We start from the raw sequence: 19,499 nt of genomic DNA on the forward strand, positions 1-19,499 counted from the left end.
TAAGTGATCCCTCTAGTCAACAAGACCAAAATTCTGAAACAGCAAGATAATTTTGTAGTCTTTTGGATGCATTTTTGGGAGGATTATAGAGAAAATAGTAAGGGCAAGTAGAGTTTGAGAAAAGCTGTACATTTCTAATTGGGTTAATAAAAGGAGCAAATTAATCCTGTTCTGTGAAAAGGGCAGGTCTGTAGTGTGAGTGCTGCTCTCTCAAATAGACTTCATTTTGGCTGAAAGAGACAGCAGTGTAGTTGTATTCTATAACATTTTCTTTAACAAGGAAAGAAATAATAGTATTTATGCTGATAGAAGAAGTAAGTGTTGGAGTTGCAGTACACTTTGGGCATATTATTCCTTTTCATCCAAGTGTGATACATTAATTCAGAAGGTCAAAGTAGCTACTTCGAATAGGTTTGTTGGGGTTTTTTTAATTTAGCTTTGAAGATGTGGAAAAAACCAATAACTGCCCTTTTGATGATTATTCCAGCATACTTACATTCCCCAAGGACCTTTTTAGCATTCCTTTAATTTAAAAAAAAAACAAAAAAAACAACCAAACAAAAAAAACACAACAACAAAAACTAGTTATGCTATTATAATGTCAAATTTTGTTTCTGTGCCTTTGTGTCTATTTTATTGTCTTTACTGACATGTTTTTCTTAAATCAATCTGTAGTTAATTCGACAGTATTACAGTCAGGTGAAGCAGAAGGGCTGTACTCGTTCATATCCTATTTTCTTTTTGAATATTACTGTACCTGCCTCTGCTGTGGATGTGAATGTAACACCTGATAAAACTCAAGTTTTACTGCATTATAAGGTAACTACGATTTTAATCTGCTTTTCAGTTATCAACCTTTTATTTACGTATGCGTGATAAGGGCTTCTGGTACTACTGAAATGTGTAAAAGTAAACAGTGTCACTGAATTTATATTTTTTTTCTTCATGCAAGCATAGCTTGCCTCTATTGTGGGGCTGTCTTGTTTGAAAAGTATTGAACAGGCTAAGTGGAGGATTATTCAAAATAATTTCTCACTTGATTTCAAATATCACTTTCACCGTGTCAGATGTGTGTGTGTTGCTTTGTTTTCAAATGAGGGAAGCTAAATGGAATTCCCTACATGAATTTGACGCTTAAATTAATTATTGTACTAAGTAATCAGTTTTTAAATGTAACGTATGTGAAGGTGGGGACGGGGGGAGTTAATTTCTGGTCAAAGCAATATTTTGCCATTATGTATACAGATTATTGTTGACATTGCATAAGTTTCAAGATATCCTGTTTATAGTCCCAAGACCTGAAATTTAGACCATATATGCCCATGTTTTAGAGGCTGTATAGAGATAAATTTCCATAAACTCGCTTCACTTCGTTAAAAAATGCCACAGAAAATTAAGAAGGCTACATAGGTAAAGTGGTTATTTGAAGGGAATGTAGGCAGTAGCATGAGTGTATTAATTCTCTTCCTCACTGGAAGTTTTATTTATCTGTGTTAATTTTGTAAAAGGTACTGCCTGTTAAGTGTCATTTGTATGAAAATTAACCCAGTATTCTCACATTTAGTCTAGTTTAAAACTTTCCTCTGGTTGTATTTTATTTTGTGGGTTGTTGGTTTTTCTTTTTCATTTCCATCATTTGACACAAAGCTGTCTTGGAAACATGCACTATAAAAGCACCTGCACAAACATGCTTACATGAAATAGGATGTTGTTGGTGCATTTGTCTATAAGCTTCTAACTCCATATTAGGTGGGAATAGCTTTACCTGATACTGGTTTAAGCAGTCAGTACCCTGTTACAAAGAAAGCAGTTAATCTATTCTCTGTTATCAAAGTAAACCAGTGAACCACCACAAAATACTTGAGGCTAAGGGTGTCCAGTTCAGAGTCTCTTTGAGCATGCATTAACTGAAATGCAAGAATCTGTCCAGGTTTGTATGAAAAATATTCTGAATAAGATCAGTTTGCTTATTGTTCTATATTCTAGGTATCTCAGTAATGTTTTCAGGTGTGCTTGTCTGTGTGAGTTTTCTGGTTTGATTTTTTTTTTTTTTTCTCCTTCACCCCCCAGGAATCTGTCTTACTTGCTATTGAAAATGTGTTGAAATCTGTGTATGGGCCACTACCTGCTACAGTCTCTGGTGAAAGTAATAAAACAGATGTTACCTCAGAAAACATGTTTGTTTATAGAACAGAACAAACAGATGTGGTTGTTAATGAAATGGGGCCATCTGGAAATGATGATCTACATGCTCATACTTCATTCCTGTCACTCAGCAGTGATGTGCAAAACTGTCAAGGAGGAAAAAACACAGAAATCTGCTTAAATCATCAGAAGTTTTGTGGTGATAATGTACATAGTGGCCTGGACATAAAAAAGGTTTCTCACAGTGATGCCCTTCCAGATAGTTCTTCATTGTGTGAGGAGGAACAGAATGGACAGAATATGACCAATATTCAAAGTAACAGTGTTCCTGTGAGCCCCAAGTCTAAAAAAGCTGATGAGCATCTTTTGAGTTCTCATAATACTGATGAAAAAGAAAAAAATGAAGAAGCTGTAGTCCCTAGAGACTTACCTGAAATCTCTGCTGATAATTGGAGTATGGGAAGTGGATATACAAACCGTCTAGGAATCAAGGTGAAACCTGTTAAGTTTTTGATTCCTGAAGTTGGAGGAACAATTAATAAGCAAAATAAACCTCCTGGTAAACAAAGCAATGAGCCACAAATTTCAAATCAAAGTAAAAAGAGAAGAAATATTATAAGTGAGAAATTCGGACGAGTGACAGCTTATGACTTAATTAATGGTAAAACAATAAAGAAAGCAAAGACTGCAATGGAATTTTACACTCACGAACATCGTCCAAAATTGATAGCTGATAATCCAAGGAAAAGCATGACAGACATCCTGCTGATGATTGAAGAGCAGTGGAAGAATTTGAAAGAAGAGGAAAAAAAGTAGTAAGTTTTCAGGCCGTCTTGCTTCTGAATCTGGCATTTACCACCAAGCTGCCTGTAGTGAATTTAAAAAAAAAATTGTAACTTCCCAGTTACCCATGGAAAAATAGAACAGAAAATCATTGTTAGCTTTTCAAGATCAGCATTGATATTATGAGTTGTCATCTTCTGCTGTGTGCATATGTACACAGATGATTTGAGTTGCTCGTTGTGCCAATGTGCCACACAGCAATTGGCTTAGGGACAGTTTTGCTGAATTATTTAGAGATACCAGGCAAGAAAACCTACTGTTTGAATCCTGTGAACTTCTGTTTTCTAAGGGCTGCATGTGTGTTGTCACTCCTGATGCACTGTCAATGAAAACAAGCATGGTGATGGATGAGGCACCATATAGTGCCTCCAGAGCTTCTTTCCAAAAAAACAGTTTGTGTTTTATTGCTACAAAGTGAGAATTTTTTTTTCAGGATCTTTAGTACTCGCATGTTTAGTACACTCCTTTCCTCTAAATTTAGTACATATCCCAACCCAGGCTACTTCAGAATTGCATTTATAAAACCCAATCAAATCACAATAGGATTTTTTTTTTCCCTAAACAGTTACTCCATTGCTGGTTCAGAGTGCATAGTACAGTTTGAATTTTAACCTCTAACAATCTAAAGCAAATGTATTTTTAGATTACAATTTGAATAGCTAAATTCTGTATTTTTCTAAAACTACCTGTCACTGAGTTTTTGAAATCCATCTGCAAGTAAGGGAAATATTTTAGCCTAATTTGGGACATGGGTTGGATTAGTTAAAATAGTAGGTATATGTTATCTTTTATGTGGAACTTGTGTTATGGGAAAAGAGTAATTAAAATAACAGAGTTTGAGACAATTTAAAGGCAGTTTAGAAGAAAAAAAAGCACCATACCTTTCACATTTTGTTTGTAATTTTATAAAATGTATATCACTGTAGGACATCACACCAATGAGTAAAATAGAAGATAGTTCTTCAGTAGTTTTCCATGTAATGATTTGAATGCAGCAAAAGCTTGGGAAGTGAAATTTTGGTTCTGAAGAACAAACTCATTGGAAGTGTTGTGAACATTTTTTTTACTTCACAGAAGCAAGGAGAGGTACTAGCACTGGAAAGGAAATTATATTAGCCAAAATTGTGTAATTTTAACACTAATGAGACATTGATTTAGGAGAAAGGTAAGAAAGAGAATACATACATAGTGAATTGCTGTTAACATATCTGGGTTTTCCTTGGAAAACATCTGCATTGTTCTGAATAGCAGCTATATCAGAGTTAAGTAAAACCTTTTTATCTAGCTTCTGATTTAGCTAATTTAAAGCTCACTAAGCAAGCAATATGCCATGATCACAAAACCATATATGTGACAAAGTGTTTTGACCATAACTGTGTTAGCAGAACTATTAATGTGTTAGTAGAAATCTACTCTAACTATATCCCTGCTTTTTATGAAATGAAACAAAAGGTTCTGCCAGCTGTTTCAGAAAAATTTAATTTGCTCTGCTTTAGCTTTTGAGATTTCATGGTTGCTTTCCTGGTACAACTGTTATGTTTAAGAGTGTGCCTACAGATTAGCTTTTTATTAGTTCAGGAAGGAGAGGTTTTCCTTATATGTAGGAATGACTGCAGGATGGTCCAATGGATGTTGAAATGAATGAAAAATGTACCAGTAGTGGTATCCATACATTTCAGCTTTGGTGGACCTCTCTTCTGCTTTTTATCTTTTGAAATTGTCTCAGAAAATAACAAATAGGAAGAGATACACAGTCATCTTTTCCACCAAGGCAGCAATCCAGAAGAACTGTTCTACGTCTTGGCAGAGAACGTAAGTCTACCAGATACTCTGGATAAATTGGGCCACCTAGAGGTAACAACAAATGTATATACAAGAGGGCAGCCACAGTGCCTTAGTTCTACTGTCCCTTCATGCAGCCTTCCTGGCAGGGCACTGCTTTTCCTGGGCACTAGTCCTCCATCCTTCTGTGATAAGGTCACACGTTTGTGTTACAATGGGTGTGCTTGGCTACGGTGTCTCTTGTTTCTCTCTGTGGCTTCTACAGCAGGTCTAAATGAGTTTAAATCTCTTCTGGGAGCAGTACAACCAACAGATGTCTCATAGAGACACAGGACTGCCTTTTCCAAACAAGCCAGCATTTATTACTCAACTGGAATTTAAAATGTTATGGTCTTTAGGTTGTAATAGAAAAGGAAAACTTCCATGCTGGCAGCATCGTATATCCCCCCTGCTTGGCAAAGTCAGGATTTAATTCCTTGCACTTACTCTGCTCTCACTTAATGCAGCTTGCATGTGTTTCTGGCCTTAATATATCTTGTGTCTCAGACTCAGGTAGGAGTGGCTGAAATCCCTCCAAATGCCATGACAGTGGCAGCAGAAGTTAACCTGAAGGTGTAGGAAAGGTTCAGAGCCACACACACTTTATCATGGGGCTAAGAAATTACCTTGTCAGTGCTCTAAAATAATTTGTCACGAATAGTCTTGTTCCTTGTGAGAAACATCATTTCAGGTATCATGGCCTTTGCTGTCTATTGACAGGTAAGAGCATGCACATAGACAGTCATTAGTGGCTGGTAATAACTAGGTTGTAAGGTATCTTTTTATTGCCTGATAAGCTTTCCATGCATCTCACGGCTTGTGTGCCTGTATATCCATGATTTGTAACTCTCTAACGTAGGGTTGCTTGCTTAGCAATTCAATAAAAATTCTTTTTTGCTGTATTTTAACTTTTTAGTTAACTTGTTACCTCTACTTTGGATGAGGATAATTTGGTGGTCATCAACCATCCATCATATCTCTAGTCAGCTCTGTTCATCTACTGCCAGATATTAATAATGAATAATGGTATTAATAACTGGTATATGTTGCTTGTCCCCAGCATCTGTTCAGTCATAACAATAGGTCCGCATTCTCCACTCCTGGGAAGCACTGCTCTACCTGAAACATATGCATTTCAGAAGAAGACTGTAAAAAGCTGATACGGGCAGTTAAAAGTTCTTTTTTGTTTTCCTCTTCACAAAGGAAGGAAATGGAGAAGGAGCATGTAATGCATAACTCTGGGTGACAGTGTGAGTTGATTGGGTTTCATTATGTGAAGAGGCTGATGCTGAGAGGTATTACATTTGGAATGGGGTTCCAGTCTATTCTAAACATGAACGAATCTACACAAGTGGCCATCTCTGGTCAGAGTTTACTCCAAATAGTCAGATTCAGATTTTCTCATTTGTCTTAAGAGATCTCAGAGATCTTATATTAAAAAGTTTTTGTAATATGCCAGATATTTGGGTTTAAAAAGCAAGGGAAAAATAATGAGACTTGGGAACCATTTTTCTAGTGAAGCCAAGCTGTCTTTGAAACCAGACTTCATTCTAGTTTTCCACTTCTCTTCTTACACACAGTTTTGCAGATTTCCTTAGCTTATGTTTTGTGGGTTGAGGAAAGGTTTGTGAATTCACAGGCTGAGAAGAAACTGTTCTTGTAGCACTTGATTATACTTGCCTGTGTGGAAGGATTTTTGGAAGGGCAAAGGCATTCCCTTCATAGTTTGAAAACTGCTGTTTTATTTGATTCTGAACAAATGACTGATGGGGATGCATATGAATTTGCAAACCCCTCGCAATCAAAGCCTGTAAGGCTGGAATTTTTCTGGTAGCATATAGTGACAGGCAAGTTGGACTTTCTTTAGAAGTGCTTTTGTTTTGGATTACCAGTATATCACTGAAAACTCAGTTCTCTTACAATTAAATATTCTCCTGCATTGCAATTGGGTCTATTCTGGTTAAATCTATAATTGTATTTGGGAATTAAAAAAAATTCTGTTCAAGTTATTTCATCCATTCATTTTAAAAGGAGCAGATGTTTTCTATCTTAACGTTTACTCCATAGTTTCTAGGACATGATTTATTGCAAGAAACTACTTAAGCTGACTTTTTTAGTTAACTAAATATTGGTACCATATGTGAATGCTAGCACATCATAATTAATTGCAAATGGTGACCCTTTTGTTGACCTTAATTTTCCAGCATGCATACACATAATTGAATCAAACTGTTCTAGCAAGTAGCAATAAATAAATATGACCAGCTAAAATACTTATTTCCAATACTTATATATGATAGTACTACTTCTTTTTATTGAGGATTGGACTGGTTTGAATTACCTTCTGGAATCCAAAGTATTAAATAAGGGCAAAAAGAGGGAATCCAGTAGGTAACTCCATAGGCCTTCAAAAAATTAAGATTCATAAGTGGTAGACAATTACAAACTTGGTACCTATAGAAGTTCAGCTGTCTTCCTGACATTTTCAAGATCATGTAGAATACATTCATGTTGTAGAGCTCTAGTATGTAGTAACATTTTAAATATTTAGCATCTAGGAGTAGCTCATTATTGGGTATGTTTCGAAAAATCTGTTAGTTTACTAGTTACAGAATTCTGTGAGACTTGTATCTATGCTTTCTTCTCATGCTTTTTATTTTTGGTTAACTTTAGTCTCTTTGAAGTCAAATGTAGTTCTTCATAAGCCTCAGGCTTTATTTAGTCCGAACTCTTTATCTACCTTCATGGATTTCCTGTGAAGTCTGTAAAGCTCTAGAAGCTTAAATGACTTTGCGGTTTAGGTACATTGTTTATCCTTTGGAGCATCTTTTTATTGAAAAATCAAGTAATTTTAAATTAGATACATAAAATCCAAAAGACAGAGACAATACAAAACATACACATTTTTGAAGTGTAGAATAAGCACAGCACCCATGACTAACAGAAACAGCCACAGTACAGGTTAAAGATGGATCAGTGAGTGGTTCAGTATCAAACACAGTAGGATGAGGAATAGGACTGTTATTTGCAGAATTATAAAACTGAAGAAACAAAACTAGAACTATGCAGCTGAACCAGAAACTGGTGTACCTTTGGCTGGTGGAGTTTCTTCCACTTTGTAAAGCTCTAGAAGCTTAAATGACTTTGTGGATTGGGCTGATTGTACCTGGGAAAGAACTCCTTCCAGAACTATGTATCTGATTGTGAACTGGACTCAAACATAGTATTTGGGACTGAGGTCAAAAGCAGCCTGCTGTAGCTCTTTGTGTGATGCAGTCTGCTCCTCCCCATTCAGGATTTCAGGTTTTGATGCCTGTCTTGATGACAGAAAATTGCCTATGTACCATCTTTACAGGGTAAGGTAGTAGCAGCACAGTCCCTGTCACCTCCTTCATAGTCGAAAGCATATTGGTGTGGTTACTTGAATAAACCATGAGAGTTGTTCTTTTGTTTCAGTATGTTAGGAGTTGGGGTTTGAGGTGTTTTATCTGATTATGCTGCTGGTTTGTTTTTGTTTTTAAAGTTATGAAGTCAAAGCTGCTAAAGACGTGGAACGGTACAACAGAGAGGTCGAGAAAGCTATGGCACAGACAAAGCCCCAACCAAGGAAGGAGGCAGAAAAACAGAAACCTAAGCCGAAGACTTCCCCATCCAACCAGCAGAAGCAGAACCAGATGCTTGATGTTATATATGACGAGTTCGAACCTCAGGAGCCTTCAAAAATTGTGACAGTGCCTTTTTCTCTGAGTTCCTGTAGACGTCACCTTCAGAGACAGGAGAGAAATTATTCAGATGAACACAAGCTTCTCCTGATCCGTCGTCAGAGTTTTCCTGATGTCTGGATATTTGCTACAGAAAAAAAGCTAATGTTGCTGAATCCATACAGATTGGAGGAAGTCCTCCTACACAAAAGATTATTGATGAATCATAACCTTCCAGTAGAGAAACTGGACAAGCCAGTTGTATTAACAGACAGGTATTTGTACATTATTTCAAGCATCATTCGATAATATTTTACAGAAAACTCTGGTAAGGCCCTTGTTTCCTAATTCTGTTGTTATTTAGACATTTGTTTATCTATTTGAATAGATTGTTGTTTTGTGTTCTTTTGCCTAACAGTAATGAACAGGCCTAATCATACTCCAGTTGAAATAAGAATGTATTTTGACTGGTTTCATTGATGATACAGTAAATATAAATTTCTACCCCCAGAGAAAAATTAAATGCTACACATTTTCACAGCTTTGCTCTAGGTAACTTCCCCTGTGCGTCACGTAATCATTATTATTATTATATGCCTGAATTTTGTCTCTCTTTAAGATACGTGAGTAATTGCGATTTTGGTTCTTTAAGCAAATTACTCTTTCAGAATACTTTTAGAAATCTTGATTGCTTTTCATCACTTCTATTTTTCTGTATTTTTCTCAGAGTTTTAATTTTCAAATTGGGGATTTTGACTTTTAACCCTTTGGGAATTGTTGTGGTTTGTTTTCCAGTCTTCTTGGTGGATCTGAGTATATGGCTGCTCTTTATAAAATGCAGCAGGATTGCCAGAGTTTCAGTGGATCAGGTTATTTGTCAGATCCAAGAATTGTAGCAAATGGATTCCAGATAAAAGTGATAGAAGGTATGATGGTTTAAAAATCTTCTTTCTTCTTATTTCACTATTTAAATGATTGTTAATGTAGATTATGTTATTCTACATCACTTTATCATTTAAAGCACTAACATCCTGTTTTCCGTAACATGGAGATTTTATTACTTGGCAAAGAATGTCATCCACATAAAACACTGTGAATGGAAACTGATAGCTGAACAGAAAACTTTATTACTGTTACAAATAATGCTCTGAAATTTATTTTTTCCCCTCAAAATGCTAGATGTTGATATCCTTAATTGCCATTCTGACAGAATTTAGATTAAACTGAGGGTCTTCCTTATTCTTAGCAGCTTCTTTCAAGATGATACTTGGAGAAGCTTCTGCAAATACATGCTTAAACAACTCTGCTGTTGAGCAGTTGAGGAGGTCCAGTAAGGAGCTGGATCTGGTTCTTGACCAACTTTCATATCAGGGTTGTAGCAGAGCCCAAAAGAGCCAGTAAAGTGAGACAGGGTCATCGTCAAACTTTGAGTTTCATCTGAACTTTTTTTTGAGACGGCTTACTTTTCAATGCCTGTGTTGATCACAGAACAAATCCATTTCATAAAGCAATCTTTTACTTTAGCAAGAGATATCAAATGTTTATACATTTTTCTGAAGAATGTTCCATAGACTTGCTGTTGAAAACCCAGGGGCAACCCACCCAGGATTCATTCTGCAGACCAGGATTTCTCTAGCAGAATTCCAAAAAAAGCAAACATCTTTGGGGTAGTACCTAGCTGACAGCTCTGAGACAGATTCACTATAAGAGCTGTTAGAAATGCTATAGCTTCATGTGTTGCAGATCTGCACATATGTACAGTGATGACAGATCTGCTGTAACATATGGGATCTTTTAAGGGTAGGTACAAAAAAGGGATATGGAGCAACTCTTTCACTCAGTGGCTGGTTCATCGGAAGAACCAAGCCTGAGCTGCTTTCTTAACAAAATCATGCACAGCAAAAAAAAAGGAAACAGTTCTGACCGGCTGAATCCCTAGATAAACAGCAAAAACTTTGTAGAAGATGTGTTTGTGGTGATAATCTTAGATTGAATTATTAGGGGAATAAATTTTATATTATAAGAGGCAGCTCCTAAAAGGTCTATTCAGTCTAACAAAGGAAAAACTGAGGAGGTCTGTAACAAATATGGGAGGAAGGGATTGTTGCTTAGCATTTTTGCTCACATCCTTTTTTCTTTTCCCCACTTCCTGATAATCCTAAATTTGCTCAAAATCTAATTAATGTAAACTGGATATGAATACATTGAATGTGAAAATTTGAAGATAGCTTCTAGGCAACAACAGAAGAGAATGGTTGACTGGTCTTGTGGTGCTGGACATGGGAAACTAGTTTTAAGATAGCTTGGTTAGCTTAAGAGCAGAATTGTACAATAAAACAGCAAAAGAATTGACACAGTAATGAGGAAGTAGTAACTGTCTTCCAATCCTGTCTTCATAAGTATGTAAAATTAAGGAAATTCAATCTTGTGAGGAAACTCTTCTAATTTGGTTTAGAGTTAGTGAAAGTAATTGGTGAAATAATAGTGTTTTATATGCACTGTGCAGGTCAATATACCATGGTCGTGGACTCGATCAGTACCATACAGCTAGTCCATACAAAGAATGGGAATCTAATTCAGTTCTCTGTCTCAGTCTTATATTTTAACTGCTTGAGTGAAATGTTAATAACATCTGAGTCTTGTCAGTCATGTTTATAAGGTTCTGCTGATGACATTATAGTAGTTACAGCCTCTGTTATTAAAAGAGCATGCCATTTCAGATGATGGTAGAAATACCAGCAAACAAGTGGAATTTCTCCCAGACTTTTTTCCAGATGACCTAAGGACTTTTTTTTTTAATTTTTAAAAATTTATTCTTGAAATTGGCTGTCTTCTACAAAAAATCATTAAAGCTGATTTTTAGTAATACAGGTGTTAATTACTAACAGTCCTTAAATCCCTTTTTCAATATGCAGTTTGAGGTTATTTAATTTACAGATCCTTGTTGTACAGTCTTTACAGAAAGTGACCTGCAGATCAGGAGTGATCTGTCCAATTTACACCTGACTATTCTATAGGATTTCTCAACTTTTAGAGGTCATAAAACTTTCTTCACCATTCTTATAGAAGCATAATTGTTTCATTTGCTGTCTGAATTCAGTGTCTATTTTTGCAGTCTTTTGAAACTCAGACACAACCTGAAAGGGAGGCATTCAGATTTTGTTGAACTAGGAGTTGCCTCAGTGTCAAGGTTTTGTTTTTTCAGTTTTGTTTGTTCAGGACATGTTAATTTTTTTGTACAGGGGCAGCCACTTTGTATGGTGGATGGTCAAGTCAGCTTGCTGTACAGAAGTGTATAGAATGCACATGTGTATTTACCCCATGGTAGCTGGAGAATTTCAGCTTAGCAGCATCCAGAGGACCACACCTGAACCCTATTCTCTGTGCACATACCTTAACTCATTTTTTCCCAACTTCTTGGGTGAATTGGATTGGTCCTACTATTTGCTGTCTCAAAACTAACAGTCAACTCTTTCTCAGCATCAAGGTCTGCTTAAGTATGCTTGAAGGTCTGAGCTTTCCTTTGGGATTTAAATCCTGACATGGTCATATTAGACGGCACTTTCTGACTGCTAGCTGATTTCTTATTAATGGCCCCTGGTGCATGGCTTCCTTTTCCATCCTGGGTTAAGAGTTTTGCTTTATGTGTTAGAGAATTTCCTTTTCTGAAAGAGGTGTCCTCTTTTATGTCACAAGCAGAGGTTCCATTTCTTTAGCTTTAAATTCGAATGTGGAGGTGGTATTTCTGGTAAATTCTTCATTCAAGATAACAAGCCTTTCTGTTGATCCATGTGGCAAGTCTGTCTTGCCATCAGTAGCTCTAAGATACCTTCCAAAACAAGAACAAAGGAGACTTAAATCCTCCAATTCAATGTCTGGCAGTTTTGACCGCAGAAGAAGAGGCTTTCCTTGGCTGATGGTGATCTCTGAAGAGGACTGTCAGACTAGTAGGTTGCATTGCTTATTTATTTGCGTTTCCACACATACTCTGCCAAAGGAGGAGAGAAGGACCCTAAGTATTTCTGCCTATTATCTTATATGAGGTGTACTCATAATATGCAGATACTAACTTTGAACACAAGACCTCTTGCTTTGTTATTGAGCACCTCCCAAGGACTGTTGCCTAGGTAAGTATCATGATTTCAATATATATATATGTGTATATATATAGTCATTCCTTCTTTCCTCTTGGTTTGGGGAGTGTTTTATGGAACTGATTGTTTATTTACTAACAAGCAAATCTGAACAGTTACCCTGATTTGAAAGGTGACTTTGGTAATTACCTTTTTATATTGGGCTTGTATCTCAGCTGCTCTTTCTTTTAAGATGCTTCTTGACAGTTTCACTTCCTACCTTTTGGCAACTTACAGCACTAAGGAGCTATTTAAAAACATTTTTATTCTGATAGTTTCTTACTTGAAAAAAAAACACCACAAAACCATCATATAGTATTGTTTTATCCTTATTTGGATGACTTGTCTGTGAGGAACAACTTCTCTCATAGGATAAAAAAATAAATATCATTACTCTTGCACTAAGTTTATTAGATCTTGGGATTAGTACCTGGATATTTAATCTTCCTCTCTCATTATGGTTGCAATTCACAAAAATAAAACTATACTATACTATTTCATGGCCAAGACCTTTTAGCTAGAGGGGTGGTTCTGAACTTTAGTTACTCTTAATAACCTACCAGAGTCTTTCTCACAGGCATAGCACAGACATGCTCACTCTGAACCCCATGGCACCATGTGACACCAGATGCAAAAGCAGGCATTCCGCTTCTTCTGGAAGACTGGGATGTCGTGCCAGTATTCAGCTGCAAAATATGATCTCTCTCCTAAGTCATGCCTTCTATTCTCTTTGTTTTGTCAGGTGCTAAACAACATCTGTGTAGTAATGCCATTTTGTTCCCCTTCTCACTCTTTTCCCTCTTGCAATCCGCCTGCTTAATTGCAGACACTTTCTGACGGAGGAGCTCATTCTGGTGATTCTGATGTGAGCCCACAGATAGCAAAACTGATGTACTTGACCTCAACTTAAGCATTGCCAGTACCATTAGCTGATCAGTGGTCAAGGCAGTTTTAATTCCAGAACGTTGTGTCTGTTTGGAAACTCACAAGTCTGCCCTTACTTACCTGATTTTTGCCGCTGCATGTGGGCAGTACCTACCAGCTTAGAGTGAGGATGTTGAACTGCTCTTAGAGTTAGAATTGGGCTGGGTTTTTTCAATTAGAGATGGTAATTTGATCTTAGTAACAGAAAACTATCAACTATTGACTTACTAGATGTATTTGCTTAAATGGTCAAATTTTCATTTGTGTCAACCTTACATCTCCAATATGTTTTTCTTGGACTATTCCTAGCAGGTTTTAGAAAGATCTAATTAGGCCTTTTCTTCCTAAAAATTACTTGATTTCACATGGAGTTTCATTCTTGTTCTGTTATTTTGGCGGGAAAACTGTTGGAACTTCTGGCAATGTTTTCCTTTTTAACCAGTGCAGCTTTCAGATAGTTAATTTTACAAGAGTGTGAGAGTTTCAGGCCTCAATTGCTTATTGTTTCATTTGAGGATAAGTCACTCTTTTGAAAGCTGTCCTGTTGTAAGACAGAAATGTAATTTACCTTTGCTCCATATTATTCATAGGCTTTGTGTGATTGCAGCCAGCATTGTCCCAAGAATCCTAGAACTTGGACATGCCCTATCTTCTTGTTTTGGTAGACTTAAGATCTTTTGTAATGTATCCTTGTTTCACTTTATATTGACTGCTCAGCCGTCTTAAGGGGTTTTCAACTAGATTTTTCTCTGGATAGCTGACAGTGAAAAACATGTTATGAAATAGCTCAGAAAAAGCTTCTTGCTGTCAGCATGTCAGTTAGGAAAATCAATGGTTTCTTTGTGGAACGTGCCAGTTGTGATTTGCAAAGCTGTGACGCTGAGCTCCAGTCCATCTGCCCCTGCCCTCCCGCCCCCTCATGTTCTGGCCTCACTGAGGCTTCAAGTGATGCTACCCTTTGGGAGAGCAGTGTGTTTGCTTTTACTTAACTCTGTATTCTGGGACCTGCCAGGCATTTGTTTGCTGGGCATAGGTTGCGATGACCCCTGCATACAGAGAAGCATTTCAAGAAGTAAGATGGATTACTTTCCATCCGGTTCTTCTTAAGATGTGTTTGTTGTATCTGCCTTCACAGCACATCTGTCTGTTTCCCTCCAGGAAAGTCCAAGAGAGAGAGATGAATTCTTAGCTGAAAAGGAGCTGAGAGCAAAGATCACTTCTTACCTGCTTTTGTAACAATGTTGGGCCTTGGGCCATGCTCCAAAGCAGGCTTTTAGGGTAGAATTGTCTGCCTGATAGAATATGTGTACCCAACATACGTATATACAAAGAATGTGCTTACAAGGCTTAAAGGAGCTGGAATAGGTAAATAACCCATCTTCCTTGATAATACAAGCTACCTCAGCTCTCATAACTGACCAGTGGAAAATCATGCTGCTACTTAATTTCAGTTTTATTTTGACCATAGAGTGGAAGATAGTCATATAGTGTCACCTAATCTAGGTGGCAGCTGGAAAGAGAACAGTTTTTCCTTTCCATCAAGAAGGAATTATCCAAAGACAGTTGTGAATGCTTTGTTTGGAAAGAGAGAAAGAATTTTTAGCAATGAGAAATCCACATTTTTAGTCAATTGAAAGCTAGTTTATTTGTTCGTGGAAATATTTTCCTTGGAAGTTGCAAAGCATTTCATAGAAACTGTCATGGAAACTGCTTGAAGCCTGCTGTTGGAATACTCAAAAATCTTAATGTGTTGGTTTTTTTTTTTAATTTACAAGTATCTGCTTATATAGTCAAATGTTGCAAAGACTTACAGGTAAATACATGTTAATCAGTATGCAGTGTACTGCTTTTCAGTCTAAAGAATGCAAGCAAAAAAGGAGAATGACACAGAAATACCAAAGAATACCACTTCTCTTAGCCAGGATTTGTATTGTTCATTTTTCTGTTAAACTCTTCAAAGCCTCCTGTGACTTTCATAATAATGAGCAGTATGGTGAAGGCAAATCTGGCTGTTGAAATTTGCAGACAGTAAAATCGCTGTTGGTAAAGGTGAAGAGAATTGAACATCAGCAGTCTCATTAACAAGGATTGGATCTAGATAATCTTTAAGGTCCCTTTCAACCCTGGCCTTTTTATGATTTAGAAGTGGGGGAAATAGTTTTGCAAATCCAAAACCTCACCATCATGCACTACAAATTCAAGTTTTTAAACTGGAAATCTTAACACTTGAAATTTAAGACATTTTTCTGTCCTGCCTTTGTTTAGCTTATATAGAGGTAATTATTGAAAGGTTGTCAAACACAAAGTTCTCATTTTAGGAAGAAAGCAGCATAATCAAATGGTCTGAAACAGTTACCCAAATCTAGTCTTTCATTAAAGTAAAATTGGGATAAAAATTAAGATAAAAGAGCTGGAGGAAATAAAAAGCTGACTTTATATTTTGCTCCTTCCTCTTTCTGGCAGCCTTTCCTATGGGGAAATACTGGCATAGGACATCATCTTCTCTCAGCTTAATAACTGGTGAACTATCAGATAGTTTAACATTTTGCTTTAAGCTGAATTTGATCACAGGCTTTCAGCAGTACATAAAAAATGTCTTGTTTTTCCTGGCCACGATTAGGGAAAATCGGCTTGAAAAGAGAGGGAAGACAGTGCTGAGTGAAAAAGGAAGTAAAATTTCAAATGTAAAGCACTGTTAGATGTGTAGCTGGAAGGAGGTTGTGATTTTTTTTATGGGGGGGGGGGTTTCCCTATATCAAATTCCCACTCTAGTCAAAGTATTACATGCTATGCAGCTTAAAGAGATGCAAGGACATTACATACCTGGTGACACATGGGTATTTAGAAAAAAATTCAGCCTGCTCAGTCCTCCTCTTCATCTTCATCTGCTCTTATTTAATGACTGTCAAATAAATAGTGCTTGATTATGGGTAATGGTCTGATGTACTAGCTAATGAAAGTACATTGTGTTATCTTATCTTGCATACTTTCTCTCACTTCTGATGAGTGATCACTAATCATGGTTTGTTAGTTTAATCCACTTTGTAGCAACCTTATTTGTCTCTAGCTTTTTTGACTTTACAAAAACCATTTGTGACCCAGGCTGAATGTAATTTTTCCTACCTGGGGCCAATACCCAAGTGAGGGTTTATTTTCATTATGAATTGTATTCTTTTGTGCTCTCCCTGTGAAGCTCTTTACATTTTAGGTTTGTAGAGGAGGAGAAGGGAAGGTAGCCATGTGAGCTGGGTTGAGATTTTTGTGCACCCAATATGAATGAGAGGCTGAGCTCTGGAGAACTGCATGAGAATACGTGAGACAGACCCCTAGAGAACTTGCTTCTGGGAGGGGGAGTCGAGTTAGCTGTACAGTAACAATTTCATCAAAACCTTTTGCAAGTAGTCTGAATAATAAGTGAAATCTCTTGCATGTGAAAGATTGAATAGGTATTTTGTTGGGAAGGTTGTTTAAATGTTTAATTCATAATTCCTATTCAGAGTTGTTCCTGCTGCAGCAGTGGTACCATGTGAATGAAGTGTGTCACAGAGCCTTGAATTATTTGGGGTTGAGTTCTTCCTCTGCTGTGGTACGAGAAACAATTGTTTATTTCAGTAAAAGCTGAAATTGTTATGATAACATCTGAACTCTACAGAGGTACAAACCAATTACATAGAAAACAGTGGCAATACTCAGTTTAAATTTGTTTCAAATTAAATTGTATTTTATTAGTAGCTTCTACTTTCAATTTCGTGTTCTGTTTCATTGAAGCCATAGAATTATGCTGCAATATGCTGGAAATGCTGCAAAATGTTGTAAGCATTTAGCCAGTACCAGATAGGATTTGAATTAAAATAACCTGAAAAAGGTTTTAAGTGAATATGCACATATCATAATGAAAAATTGGACAAATATATTCTTTGTGCTCCATGGAAGAAGCAAAGTTTCCTAGTTGTATTGAATTTGTGAGACTGATCTACTAAGTGATTTTACATCTTTACATCTTTAACTTTATCTGAATTGCTCCAGCATAGAACTCAAATGTTTGGTTTTGTATTTTCAGGTGCTTCAGTGGCAGAAAGTCATCTGGAAATAGAAGGGATGGCAACTTGTGTGCCATATTACGGTATTTCTGATTTGAAAGAAATTCTGAGTGCAATAGTTGTTGGAAATGCAAAGGAAGTATATGAATGTAGGCCTCTCAAAGTAATAAATTACTTGGAGGTAAGAGATGTTTACTTTTAAGTACTGGCCATCTCAGCTTATAATAAATCCTTAAACAGTCTGAAAATCTTCAGTTTTTTGTATCAATTAATGTACTTCTATTCTAAACAGAAGTTACTTTTGAAAAGGAGTATAATAATTTTCAGTTAAAGAAGAAAAGTTCCTATGATGCATTCAAACAAATGGTGGAGATAGATAACTGGAAACTTTTTGCCAGAAGAAAAGCTGTCACTGCAATTCAGGCACTGAAATAAAAAAAATGAAGTCTTGCATATGGTGAACTCCCTATGCCTCTGGCAAAGCTTGAATTTAGTTAAAACTTCACTAACTTCTGCAGATACATGCAATTAAAGGAAGCACACACTGATGAACAACAAGTCTTGTGAGTCCACTCTGATCAATGGCACAGCTCCTTGCTGTGGTGCACTTGACAGAGAGGAAACCACGTGTCCCTTCACAAGCAGTCAGCATTATTAGTTGCCAGAAATATGGTAACTGAGTAAAAAAATCTTTAATCTGTTTTCTTACAGAAGTTACTATGGAACAGTTGGAACTAGGATGACTAGTGTTAGTATTTGCTGTGCAAATAGATAAAATTGTCTATTCAATGGGCGTGAAGTTTCAGAGATAATTAGTATATGTGGTACTATTTAAAGCTGGAGTAACTAGCAGTAGTAGTTTTCTATCACTTCCTGCCTAGATGCTTAGCTAATGCTATTTTTAATCCCAATTCTTAAGACCTCTCTTCAAAAGGTTACCAAAATCTTTAAGTCTCTTCTTACTTAAGCATTTGCTAACACGCTTTCCTGGATTGGGCTTCTTCAAAATGGCGCTTAGACATTTGTGCAGAATATGTGTTTTATCTTTTAAAAATCTGTTATACAAATCTTTTCTTGTATTTCTGAGACAGTTTATAACTGCCTTTGGAGCAAGTGATTCTGTTTTGTACTACTGAACAATCTCATGCACTCATGAAAGAAGCTTAGCAAAGGGATGATGTAAGTCTTGAAACAGGGATGGTTTGCATCTTGCTTTATTTCCTCTACTAAAAATACCGATCAGCGAAATGGAGTGGGATTGAGTTGGTTGTTTATATATATACACACACACACACAAAAAGTGTGTTTATGTCTGTATACAGATAAAGACATAGCTGTACACACACAGATACATCTAAATGTATATAGCAAGAAATCATCAAGGCAAGGCTTATGAAGAGCAATGTTTATTCTGTGAGGAACTGTCAGAAAGAAGATGCATGTGCAGTGGTAACAGTAACTGGAAATGCATATTTAACTAGGACATATATGGCTTGCCATCATGAAAAAAACCACTATGAAAATAAACACTGAGTTCTTTCAGCATTCTGGGGGGAAAGCACTGGAAATGCCATTTACTGTCATGCAACTATCGTAAGTTTCATGTTTGAACAGGCAACAGGTCTGTTGCTTTTGCCCTCTTTTTGTATACTCAGAAGAAAAGAATAGGGAAATGCTTAAAGCAGCAGCCTTCCTAGGTAGAGAATAGTCCACAGTGATTGGTTTTCCACTTGGAAGAGTGGGAGAAAATCCCAAACAAAATTAGAAGATTCCCATTAAAACATTATGGATGCTGCTTCAGGTTTCTACACTCTGAAGTGATACTATATGCCACATCCATTTCTGTCTAGGCAACACTACTAAAGTACAGGAGAGAAGGAAATGGCAGGAAT

General features: G+C 36.7%; 1 protein-coding gene across 1 annotated transcript in view; it reads left to right on the forward strand.

The window, feature by feature from the left end:
• Positions 1 to 19,499, forward strand: part of PMS1 (PMS1 postmeiotic segregation increased 1 (S. cerevisiae)) — a 42,665-nt gene that overhangs the window by 22,152 nt on the left and 1,014 nt on the right. The window contains exons 6-10 of the mRNA XM_009995253.1: positions 676 to 819; positions 2,071 to 2,960; positions 8,333 to 8,785; positions 9,306 to 9,436; positions 17,628 to 17,788. Of these exons, the coding sequence (XP_009993555.1) occupies positions 676 to 819; positions 2,071 to 2,960; positions 8,333 to 8,785; positions 9,306 to 9,436; positions 17,628 to 17,788 (1,779 nt within the window). The remainder of the gene's footprint in view (positions 1 to 675; positions 820 to 2,070; positions 2,961 to 8,332; positions 8,786 to 9,305; positions 9,437 to 17,627; positions 17,789 to 19,499) is intronic.

This window comes from Chaetura pelagica, unplaced genomic scaffold, assembly GCF_000747805.2.
Source record: "Chaetura pelagica isolate M959 unplaced genomic scaffold, ChaPel_1.0 scaffold33, whole genome shotgun sequence".
In the NCBI taxonomy this organism is placed as follows: Eukaryota; Metazoa; Chordata; class Aves; order Apodiformes; family Apodidae; genus Chaetura; species Chaetura pelagica.